The 13148-nt window shown below is 41.1% G+C and overlaps 1 protein-coding gene across 1 annotated transcript in view; it reads left to right on the forward strand.

Moving 5' to 3' along the window:
* Positions 1–13148, forward strand: part of LOC139914456 (receptor-type tyrosine-protein phosphatase delta-like) — a 192683-nt gene that overhangs the window by 136650 nt on the left and 42885 nt on the right. The window contains exons 6-10 of the mRNA XM_078291873.1: positions 2006–2194; positions 6290–6400; positions 10345–10614; positions 11787–12368; positions 12881–13026. Coding sequence (XP_078147999.1) covers positions 2006–2194; positions 6290–6400; positions 10345–10614; positions 11787–12368; positions 12881–13026 — 1298 coding nt within the window. The remainder of the gene's footprint in view (positions 1–2005; positions 2195–6289; positions 6401–10344; positions 10615–11786; positions 12369–12880; positions 13027–13148) is intronic.

Here is a 13148-nt window from a genome sequence, read left to right on the forward strand (position 1 = left end):
TCACATGGTGACCATGTTTAATTTCCATGATATTTGAGGTGGGAAACACTGTGAAGCAGATGTGAAGAGTGGCAGACACAACTGGTCTTTGGTCAAAAAAATATATATCTATAAAATTTCCCTTTGACTCTGTACCTCTCAATCCAGCTGCTGTAGCACTTTGATTTGGACCTTTCTTGGGCAATTTGGCCTCTGGCTCTGCTCATCTCTCAAAGGACAATTTTAGTGTATCTTTTTATGTTTTTGTCCAAAGACCAGTTCAGTCTGACATATTTTTTTTCTCCATCTGCTTTGCACTCTTCTACATAGGTAGTTTTCACCACCCCAAGCATGACATAAATTAAATATGCCCATCGTTCCAATAAAGGGAATTGACTTATGTTTTTTTTAATGAGCAACAGAACATTAATGCTGTGCATGAGACAAGCAAACATGGTGCCAGACGCCAGCAAACTTTTAACAACAGTCACCCCAAGTACACCTCATTACCTTAATGGCCGTTGAAAGACATAAAGATGCTTAATATATTGCACACCATGTTGAGGACTTAATCTACACTCAGTATGCAGATGGATGGGTCAGGGTGTTTTGAATAACCAGCAGCTCACAACTGGCAAGAAAATCACCACCGTTGAAGGTACAGTATGCCTTTACTTGGGATTAGAATTCATTAAACCTATTTGCAAAGAAGTAGCATGTCGCTGTGTCTTCAAACATACGGCAAACAATACCCATCTATCACTGTCCAAACATATGCCAGTTCAGGCAGGGACACTAAGTTGCAGAGGAAAGTTTTGCAGTTCAATCTGAAGTCACTCATTTGTAATACAGTCTAATTCTGAGAAGATTTATCCATTGAGGTATTTTCTCCTGCCAGATACCCAAAAGCATTGTTGGAAGGCGGCCATGATTGTCGTTTGGCTGTGCGCAGGCTATGGCATCTCAAAGCTGTTTCCAGACTGATGTGTCCTCATGAAAATTTAATGAAGAAAGCGTTTCCAAAAAGGTGCCGTTTACGAGAGCAACGGAAGACACTAATTAGCCATATCACAACAGGGAACGGGAAACTTAAAGGTGCGCATAAACCTCATTGGCATTCAGAATGAGCAGGTCTTGTTTTCCAGATTAGCACTTAGCTAACGTTGCGGAGAGGCAGACATTTTGCATTCGAGGATCTTATAGTTTGTGGAATATTCCGCTCGGCGCCCTCTCAAAGATCATCTCTTGGTGCGAGCCGAATACACGTCCTGTTCAGGCCTCAGGCTCCAGACAAAGCCGTTGTAGGCCTTTGATTTTCTTTGTTTTGCTAAAAGAACATGTTTGGAGCAGGGAGCGATGCGAGTTATCTTGTCTCACATCTCTAACAGCAGCAGAGGTAGCCCGCCCTTATTCAGCTGGTAAGTTGAGGCACAGGCAGGAACAAGACAGCTTATACAACACGGCGAAGCCACCTGCCATCATCAAAGAACATCAAAGCTCCACTTCAACTGAATACATGTACCGCCAGTGTAGCTTTTTATTCAAAAGACGCTGTGGTTCCTTTCTCTCCATCATTCATTTTTTTTTGTAGATTGCATAAAGCTAGATGTTTATTCCCTAAATCAATCTTGTCTATTTTTTTGAGTTTTGAAGGATAGGTGTTCCGTTTCCATTTTCATGTTTTTTTTTTTCTTTTATGTCCTTGTCAATACCTAACCTGGGGAGGTAAAACAATATTTTAAGAGAGGCAATTATTCCTCTATTGACAAACTACAAAGTTAAAGTAATAAAAGCATGAAAAGCACATATTTCTCTCATCCTACTACTCTGCTGTCTTCCCCTTTGCGTACACACCTATGCGTACGATACCTGCCAACAACTCTTACTCTGTCTCTCTATTTGCCTCTTATCTTTCACTCATTCTGTCGCTCTCTCCCTCCTCACCTCTGCACAGCGCTGGGTTTGAGGAGGACCCGCTGACTTGCTCAATTTGAACTTGCTATGGTGTCTCCCCTCTTATTTGCAGAGGACCAGCTGCCCCCTGGTTTCCCCACCATAGACATGGGCCCGCAGTTGAAAGTGGTGGAGCGAACGCGCACCGCCACCATGCTCTGTGCCGCCAGCGGCAACCCCGACCCAGACATCTCCTGGTTCAAGGACTTCCTCCCCGTCAACACCACTAACAACAATGGACGCATTAAGCAGCTCAGATCAGGTAGGGTTTCTCTGCCGCCGCTTCAACGATAAAGCCGGGAGTTTTCCTTCTTGTTTTCCTCTCTCTGATCTTCTACTCCCCCTGTAGTCCCCTCCGTTCTTTCGTCCTCTTCTTCCTCCCATACTTTAACTTCTCGTTTGGCTTTAATTTTGTAGGTAATGGCATTGTTTCTACTACTACCTGTCCTCTACTCTCTGTATGCCCTGGTGTGTGTTGTCCGTACGTCTGTCTCCCCTTGTCTTCCAGTGTTGTCATGGGCTGTTGGGGTTTGTCCCCCTCTGTGTTTGTCGGCTTCTGTCCTAACTTCCTCATTGCTCACTGCTGTGACTTTTTACAATGAGTTCTTTTGCTGTCGTATGTTCATTTCTTTTCCACTGCGTTGGTGCAGTGGTTTTTTTGTTTGTTTATTTTCTGGATCCATTCTCTTAATTTCTTGTGTCTGTTTTTTTTAACAATTAATATTCAACATTCGGCTTCATTCAGAATTTGCAAAGGAGTTCCCATGATTTTCAACAATTTGGTTAAAATAGGAAAGACGTGCAGAAAACGTGAACAGTGTGAATAGAGCTTCAAATTATTCATGATTCTTGGTGCATTTTTTTTTGGAGATTTTGATTTCAAAAGAGGGATCCTTAAACCTCCTTTTAAAAATAATATTTGCATTATATGACAACTATCTTTAGGTCAAAGCAACCTTTCATTGGAATAACATTTCTGACACTAACTAGCCACAGTAGTGTGTAAACTTCCATAAGGCTTTTCCCTGACCCCTTGATTCTTTGGATTTATTGCCCCTGCTTTTCTGTGCAGACTCCAGCTTTGTTTTGATTTGCCTGTGACATACCCTAATATACCCATTCCCCTGAATATTCCAAGTTTGATTTGAATATCTCCATACCAAGAGATTATAATTCTATTTTCTAATAGCGTTACGTAAATCATAGCTTGCAGCCTCATTTGCCAGCTAATACCAAGCTGCTGACATTCGCACTACTACTACACAACTACTGGTAAATTTAAAGTCTTCTATGTTTGACCACCTGTCTTCACAGATTTCACAGCTGTCCTTTGTTAAACCGTCTTGTTAACCTTACCTTTGCCTTGTTTTCAACAGAACTGTGTAGAATTAACCCTTATTTTTAATGTGCGACTTTGATTCACGTAGCGTTGATAAAGCTTTATCAAAACCTTGTTAACTAAACCTAAGGAATATAATCATATTCTTATGCTGTCTTTCTTCTCTCCGTATTTTTAAATCTACAGAATCCTTTGGTAAGTGCTTAGCTCTGAAGCACACATCACCCCCCACTAATTTCCATGTTTCCAACAACTATTAAAATGCATGGCATGCATTTTACTAACAGATAGTTTAGATGTAGGGATACTGCTAGGGACACACACACACTTTTCCCTCACCCCACGGTGTCTAAGTGTCTTACCACTGCTATAGTATCACTTTATCCAGAGCATAGTCTCACCAAACCTTAGCTTAGTCAATGTCATATCCTGACCTGGGTAATAGAAACTTCTGACCTGTCCTCACGTGTTTGTTACTGACTCACTGACCCACTTACTCACTTACTCAATCTTTTAACACCAGCACTGTAGGTATGGAAATGTCGAGAGTTTTAGGGAGGTGACCCGCTTCTGCATAGCTCAGGTCAAGCAAAAGGGTTCCAGGTCTCTTAAACAAGTCTCCTCTCCCTCTCATATGCAAAGTCCTGAAAGTCTCTCCCTTCAGTAGATGGTCTTCAGAAGCCATTGCCACTTCCAAAATGGCACCTCCCCTGTGGCACATCAATGTACAAGTTCTTCTCTCTGACCTATGATTTTCCTATGATGAATCCTGTCTTTTTTTGCCAATAGAGTACAGAAAAGTTCTCCTTCTCTTTCTCTCTCTCCTTTCTCTTTCCTCTAGTACCTTTATTTACGTACCCTGTTAAATCTAATTTGATTCTTCTTCCAAAGCCCCCAGCCTCTATCTTCTCGTACTAATGCTTCTTCTTTCTAATCTTATTTGCATTCATATTATCCACCCAGGTGGTACACCAATAAGAGGTAAGAGTGCTGAACTGACGTTCACAGAATGAAAATAAAACAAATTCATTCTTGCTGTCAACCCATCCATTCACTTGAATCGCCTCCATTTTTGTCCTGTTTACCGAGTCCAAATCCCATTTCGTTCATACGGACCTTCCTTCTTATTTGTCCTGTTTCGTTGACTAAATTTGTATTCCATTTTTATGTCTATGCTTTATTTACTCCTTTGTATTCTGGTTTCAAGAGCCTCTTTAACTCAGTTGTGATATGCTTGCCCTGGCTCAAATAAGCATATCCAATGACAATTATTTTTTAAACTCTATTTTTTCCGTTCATTTTTGTTTTCTTTTTGGCCATAGCGAATCATGTGTCCCTCTTTTTGTCCAACTAAAACAACCAAGCATTTTTCCCCCTTAGCTGTTCTTGTTCAGCACTAAAAATATGCACAGATGCTGTGGAATCACGCAGGCATGCTGAAGACAACATTGCCTCTCCTCTGCTTTTTTCTCCCAAAGAATTCTTTCTATCTTTGCAAACTATTTTTTTCATTTCTTCTATTTGCTTTCCTCTCCTGTACCTTCTACAAAAAAGCCCAAACAACTACTTTTTTGATAAAGTTTCTACGGTGCTTTTTTTCTCTTTCACCTATTTTTCTTACTTTTCTTGGGTTTGGAGACAATTTTACTTTTTGACTTTTTTTTTCTTCAGGGTTTGAGGGAAGGCAAACAGTAGAGTCTGGCGAGGACCTGATTGGCTCATTTTTGCCGTGTGACATGGAGTTGGAGAGTTGTTGATGCATAAAGCCATTTTTCCCCGGGTCATGTGACACCACACTGCTGATCCCATTGGTGGATTTTTATGGGTGTCTTTTGTAGCTTTTACAAGCTAAAGCAGTGGTTGGTTGCCTTCTTGTCGGCTCAGGCCAATATTTTGAATTTTGTCTTCTAATACAATTGCATTTTATTTTTCAGCTAAGGGTTGTCAGAAGGTTGTAAGTTGTGCCGACATACATTTCTTGCTATTTGGGAAGAATTGCATGTCAAACCTTTTGTTACAGAGGGTTATATGTTGGTTTTGCCTTATTCAACACGTCAATTAATATTTTTCCACATGTATGAGCAGCATTTTTCGATTTTTTGTATGTGCTGCATTTTTTTCAAACTAACTTCATCTAGATGAAGTCCCAAATTATTCTACCAGATGAATATTACACTTGATCTGTGATTGAATATGCTAAAATTCATACCTAAATTTCTTTTTTTCAATTGTCCTCCCTTGTTATGCTGCTTTCTTATACTGTAAACCTCTTTTGTTTGATCCATGCTTCCCTGAAGCAGTATCACTCATCCCCATATTGACCAGTCCAGTGACATGTTGTATATTGAAGGGCTTGCCCCTATTACTCAAAGTGAAATTATGACATTTTTTTGACATTGGCGTTAAGATGAGTGCCTTTTTAGACCCTACAATATGTATTCAGGCTTTTTTCTCTCCAGAAGTCATCTACAAGGTAAAGGTAAAATAGACAAAAATTAACGTAAGAGTTTCTCTTGGTTGACAACATGTTTTTTTTCCCTTATTATTACTTTAGACCTGGCAACAGGAACAATATACTTGTATAGCATGAGTATCATTTGCAGCTATCCCTAACCTATAATAGGTTAACAGAGGCTTCACTTAGCCTCAGCCGATGGATCAGGCTGTGATAATGATGGGGGAAAAACTTTAAATGATAGAAACTTTCCAAACATGTTGCACTTGCCATTGTAAACGATAGATGATTATGGCAGATAGGTAAATACTTGAGATAACAAAGTGGATAGGATTTAGTATTTTTGAATTGATGGGACGTTGTTTGATTACCCGCACAACTTCCTTAAAACTGTCCAACTACTGAAGCTTGAATCGACAAAGCAAAACTAGGAATGAGGGGACTGATGTCGGCCCCTCTGAGGTCGAGCAAGACCTTTTTTTTCTTTTTTGCTTGTGAACTCGACACGCACAACAGAATTTTAACCAAGCGTACTCCGTTGCCCGTTTGTTATTCCCAACCAGGAGCCCTCCAGATAGAGCAGAGCGAAGAGTCTGACCAGGGGAAGTATGAGTGTGTGGCAACCAACAACGATGGAACCCGCTACTCCGCCCCGGCAAATCTATACGTCAGAGGTAGGAAACAATTATGAACAACGCTGGCATGCCTCTATCATTCTGTTAAAAAATCAAGCGGAATCTTTAAATCATTTGATCGCTATAAATAATGCTGAGCAAAGCCTATAAGCCAAAAAAGTCTTGAGTGTCCATATGCCATGAAGCAATTGTAAGTATGCTTTTTTTTGCACTTGACTTACCTGCACTGATTTGAACCTGTGTGCTCTGTTTCTGGTCCTTTCTTTTGATTATCCTAAGTCTAACTCCAATGACTTGACTGCTTGCTGTGTTTACCTACTAATTGCCTTTTCATACCCGACTGGCGGAGGGGAAAAGGGTGGACAGCCCTCCTCCACCAGTCCCAACTTTTTTCCCCAGCAGTGAGCAGATCCTTTCTGATCTTTGTTTTTTTCTGCTTTTTTTCCCTCCTTTTGAGCAACATTGGAAGGACATCTTTAATCATCACCTGTTTCTGCCAACAAAATCTAAAAAGTGTTGAAATTAGCATAAATGTATTTCAACTAAAAGTGGTTTTTTTTAATCCTATCCCTAGGTAAAACTATAGTTTGAAAAAATACTTAACTTTAACTTATTTTCTGTCTGTAATAAGGTGTTAGAAATAAAAAAAAAAAGAAATAAAAAAGTTTCTTGAATTCAGTGTAAACAATATAGCGTAGAGTATCTTGCTGGTGGAATAGCAGCAGTGGCTTGTTTTTGGTAACAATCTTTATTCCAGTGGCTGCAATTTCTCACTGCTTCATTGTGAGTGTGAAAGTCTAATTATTAGGCTCACTGGAATAATTGTTGTTATCGCTCTGCACTTTTACTTGCAGCTATACTGCAGCAAAGGCTTTACATGATTCTTCTTCCACTGGTACTCTTCCACTGAACAATATTTTTTATTTAATGTCAATAAATACATATCTATATATAGATATTATAGTTTCATATAAACTTTGCAATGCTGTTCAGTCTTATGGTTAGCATTTCTAGTCATAAATGAACATTCAGTTTCCAAGGAATTGCTACAATATACATTGAAACAAAATATCATTAAAACCACAACTTGGTTAAATTTGTAATACCTGCAACTATATAAAACATAGTGTTCTAATGAATGTAAGCTAACCACATGGCTGGGACGGGATTGGTGTGTTAACGATAAATATTCTCCATGATTAAAGTGCTGATAGGTTACACTTTTGCTTCGGTAACCTGGGTGCCGGGGAGATGCAAAGGGCTCCCGGCACTTGTGAGACAGAAGGTCCTTCGAATTATTTCAAGTAGCATTTGAACACCTTGAACATGGCCTTTTTACTCTCTGTGTTTCCCTTGTTTTTTCTCCTTTCCTCATTTCATTTTGTTCTGCATCAAAACCCCTACATCCCTCAGAGCTGCGAGAAGGTTGGTGTGTTTTTACTTTTTAACCACGTCACAAAACAGAAATAATGAAAGTTAATTTGTTTGCCACGAAAAAAACATCACATCTTGAAGAATTCAAATGAAATGGCTGTAGCTGCATTTCCATGGCCTTTTTTCTAGCTTTTTTTTTTTCCATGTTTTACCTCAACTTATTTTTATTGTCGATAGCCATGCACCGTCGCTGCGTATTCGGTGTCCATGTTCCCATCGAGAATGCCCCTGGTTCTTGCCAGAATGCTTGACTGTCCAAAAAAGTGGTGCATGTTTGCATCCTTGAGGTGGGGTGGGAGGGAGGGAAGGTATTTGCATCTTTGGGAGGGTCTATTTGCATGGTCACCTGTTAATGCTCGAGCTAGTCATCCCCTTTCCCCTTTCCCCGCCCCCTTGCCCCAACCCTTCTCCTGTCAGTGTTCCTGCTTGGTTTCCAATGCCGAGACAACGGCAGGCCAATGGGGAAAAAGGACAAAAAAAAAAAAAAATGTCTGTAATGTGACATTCAGCACCAGAGCAGGAAGGATGTCCTTGATCACTCTGGGCTCCTGGAACCAAAAGCTGCTTTGCGACACGGATGCCTGGCCACTCCGTAATGAGTTGTCAATCTCTTCTCTGTACAGCCATTTAACCAACACTGCACTCAAAATGTACTTATGTTGTTCTCTCCAAATGAAGTTGCTCAGAAAAAAAAATGTTAAAAGCAAAGTCCATTGAAGCCAAGCACTAAGCCATGAAAACACCCTTGTCCTCAGAGATTATATACTTCCTCTGACAAGGATGTTTCAAGTCAGGAAGTCATGAAAGAGTGATGTATTTGGAGCATTATCCTCAAGATATGACAAATGTAATGATATTCAAATGAGCGGGATAACATTATGTCTACGGGGAGCGTGATCCAATTGGATATTAATTAAATATTAAGTGAGAGAAAAGTTGTATTTAATAATGCAAGCAGTTCCCCTAGATTTCCTCTCCGGAGAGGTGCAATCTGCTCAACAGAATGTGCTTCATGAAATAGTGGCAGGCAGCGGGAAGCACGAGGCTATGTCGTCTTCTAAAGCAGCAAATGTCTGCACACACAACTGGTTTTTAGCTATTGTCCAACCACAACATCACATGTAAATCTATATGCGATATGTGAATGTTAGTGGTCATGGGAACTATGAATCACGGAGGCTCTTTACAAAGCGGAATCAATGAAGGAGCAGTAAATGGAAGTATATTCAGACTTTTAGAAGTCTCACATCCCTTATTAGTATCATCAAGGTTCACTGAAGAACTGTATGAGTAATTTCATCCAAGCCATAGAGAGCAGGAAACAACATTCCCCAAATAATCCCCTCAGTCATCAGTATGCCTTTGAGTGACCAAACAGATACCCACAGGAATCCATTTCAAGTACCATAAGCAGTAACACTGACTTCATTTCTTTGATTTCAGCCTTTCCCAGAAATTCTATAAAACCAATACTTGATAATATCTTTCAATTTTCCTTATGCCCGAGCCCCTCAGTTGTCTACACCATCTCTCCATATACACACAAAGAGTGTTGTATTCAAATCCTCATTGGTCAAACCTGAGGAAAAAAACATATGCCCTTGATTTTGATCATTCCCATTCATTGGCCCTTTGTAAAAAAAATATATATATATATGTTGCTTTCTTCCAAATCTGTCCAAGTGTGTTTTAGTTGCGTGCTCTCCCAGGAACTCTGGCTTATAATAGCCATTTTCATTGAAACCCAACACTGTGTAACCCTTCCACTTACACTGTGCGATATTCTTGTGCCTGTGTTACTGTTTATTTTGCCCCCGCAGCCCTCCTCCCTCTGACTCCCCAACATGGTTGCCTCGCGAAGTCAGCTATTGTTCTTGTGTGCATGACAGAGACCCTCGCTCCCCACCGCTAGGCCTCGGATCTGTTCATGTGCATTATGGATGTTACACATTTTGATTTACTTGAAAGTATAAATCTTTTTTTTTTTTTACATTTTTGCCTCTTAGTTTCATCTTTGAAAATAATTACTTTGGAATGTGTATCCACTTTTGGACTGAGCCTGATAAAGCGCAGAAAAACACTGTCTCGGGGGTATCTATGTATATGTGTGATGTGACAATGTGATCTGGCACATTATTTCACATCAGCTGGAAGTACGCAGCAAAGTTGTTTCTCCGTATACAACTCTGGAGTGCTGCCGACTCTCCAGTACTTTGTGCTGTTCTACTTATCTGTACCGATGGTGATGCAGTATTTTGTGCATGGTGCTTGTGTTGGTGTTAACCCATTCACCGTTGAAATCTGTAAGTCTTGGACCAAATGTGTTTAAATGTGTTTTTGTTTACCCTTCCATCAAACAATCACAAAGTATCTATGTACAAACAGATTTTATTAGGTATGCTAAGACATTTAGCCCTCTGTTAATGTATTTGTTACACTGTGTATGAGCGGTAAACCATCAGTCGGTTTTCTTTTTGGCAATAATTGAGGGAAACTCTGGCCAGTTTGATTTTCTACTGGGTTTTCACACCATCCTCTGTCTTTTGCAGTACGCCGGGTGCCGCCGCGATTCTCCATCCCGCCCACAGACAATGAGATCATGCCAGGCGGCAGTGTCAATATCACATGCGTGGCAGTGGGCTCCCCCATGCCCTATGTGAAGTGGATGCTGGGCGCCGAGGACCTCACACCTGAGGACGACATGCCCATCGGACGGAACGTCTTGGAGCTTACGGACGTGCGCCAGTCGGCCAACTACACCTGCGTGGCCATGTCAACCCTGGGGGTGATAGAGGCGGTGGCACAGATAACAGTGAAAGGTAAGGCTGTTTCATAGTTATGCGGTTTTAATTTCAGCAGTATGCACATAAGCAGTACATATGTTAAGGCTGGCTGAAAGACTTCATAGCGGTTCACATATAGCAGTAAAAAATCTTTCAAACTCTGCATGTACTCCAAATATATATATATATATATATATATATATATATATATTTCAATTTACAGTCACTCTATGTTAAGAGAAAACTATCCAAGCGGAGACTGCTGGCAGTGCTTTAAAGAAAGTTATTTACCTCTCCCTGCCACGATAAGTCATCTGTAGAGGATTCCTTAAAGCTTTAGACAAGCCCTGGCACCGGCCTCAGTGCTTTAGATGCCAGATTGAGAATATAGTGAAGTGCTTATCTCCCAGCTGGAGAGCTACAGAGCCACAGCTCACCATTTCTGTTAGCAAGAGGTGGAGGGAGGGGGCGTGAGGGGGGTGTGAAACGCAGTGAGTATTGTTTGGTGTCCTCTGTAGGCACGGTACTTATCTGGGTGTAATCATATCTACACTGCAGTATACCAGAAAGATATCCCAGATTGGTGTCTCCGTGTGCACGTGCCCACAAGAGACAGAATCACGCACACACACGCTCAGCCTTGTTTTTCCTAGACATAACACAGAGATATTAGTCACAATATAACAGAGGTTGGCAGCAAGCTCCCCCAGAAGCGCACTTCAGATGGCATATAAAGACAATCTATTGCTCTGATATCTTTCGCCATGTGCCACTGATGTGGGGGAATTAAAGCAATAAATTTACCTGCTAAATTATTAAAGAGATAAACACTGGGAAAACCCCAGATTAACAACAGTGCAGAGCGTTGTCGGCTGTTTTACTTGGGGGGGATCCAAGCCTTTAATCTCACACATTAGTTCATATGCGGCCGCTTTGCGCTAATACAATGCAGGCAAGTAAAACAATACCAAGACTTAATAAAGCCTCCTAAGAATAAGCCTACACCTTATGAGTCTAATGAATCCATATATTGTCATTGTCTGGTACGTTAATGTTATTAGTTTAATTCAGCTATAATAAACTAAAATGAATGAATCTGTATTACCCTTAATAGAAAATGGATAACTATACAGAAATATGAGTTTGTAAAGTTTTGTGTATGCATTGCGTATTATTTATTCATGCTTATTCCGTCTTTGTCATCGCAGCATTGCCCAAGCCTCCTGGCATCCCTGTGGTGACAGAACGCACCGCCACCAGCATAACGTTGACGTGGGACTCTGGCAATCCCGAACCGGTGTCCTACTACATCATTCAGCACAAGTCCAAGTTTTCAGAGGACTCGTACAAGGAGATCGACGGCGTCGCCACCACTCGCTACAGCGTGGGCGGCCTCAGCCCGTACTCCGACTATGAGTTTCGGGTGGTGGCGGTGAACAACATCGGGCGCGGGCCACCCAGCGAGAGCATCGAGGCCAAGACGGCCGAGCAGGCGCCCAGCACGGCGCCGAGGCAGGTCAGGGGTCACATGCTGAGCGCCACCACGGCGGTCATCCACTGGGATGAGCCAGAGGAGGCCAACGGGCAAATCATGGGCTACCGAGTCTACTACACCATGGATTCCAACCAGCACGTCAACCTCTGGGAGAAGCAGATTGTTCGGGGGTCTAACTTCCTTACCATCCAGGGCCTCATCCCCAACAAGACCTACTACATCAAGGTCCTGGCCTACACCTCCGTGGGTGACGGACCGCTCTCTCCAGACCTTCAGATCATCGCTAAGACGGGAGGTGAGAACTGTTTTTTTTTTTATTAAATTGACAGTTAATGAGTCACAGCGACAGAGCTTGTTTGGGTTGAACAAGTTCACAGTTTTACAAACTCCACAATTAAAGTTTGACTGTGAAAAACATATTTTTCATTGCCACATTTTTTTAAGAAAGGCTTTTCCAACCACTCATCTTCATTAGTCAGTTAAAATCCTAAACCACAGCTGTAAACAAACTTGTAATATCACTAGGCTTTCAACTGCCATGAAATACTTTATTAGTTTGTCATTAGTAAGGTTTATTAAAGACAATAAATTCAACATTGTTGTTTACTTCTTGTGGTGGGACATTCAGGCATTTCCTCAGTATGAAGAAACCCTGTAATCTGTGTCTGCATTTAGCTTTACTGTGTTGGTTGAAATGACACAAATGAAATACAATGTGGCTGCAGTAGCAATAGCTCAACCCATAAAGTGGTATCTGTGGAAGTATGACCAATGAGTAATGAATTAATCTCTGTATTCCACTTCCAGTTCCTTCTCAACCGACTGACTTCAAAGGAGAAGCCAAATCAGAAACAAGCATATTACTTTCATGGATTGCCCCAGCACAGACTGGACAGGACAACCAAATCACAGGATATGAGCTTTTGTACAAGAAGAGGGATGACAAAGAGGAGGTAGCTATTTCCTTACATTAAGCTATGTTTTTATTCACTTTCAGACCTAGGTTGAACAGTAATTGCAAAGTAAGAGCCCCATATTGATGCAATTTGCAATTTGTTAATCACTTCTAAATTGA

This window comes from Centroberyx gerrardi, chromosome 23 (genome assembly GCF_048128805.1).
Source record: "Centroberyx gerrardi isolate f3 chromosome 23, fCenGer3.hap1.cur.20231027, whole genome shotgun sequence".
Classification (NCBI taxonomy): Eukaryota; Metazoa; Chordata; class Actinopteri; order Beryciformes; family Berycidae; genus Centroberyx; species Centroberyx gerrardi.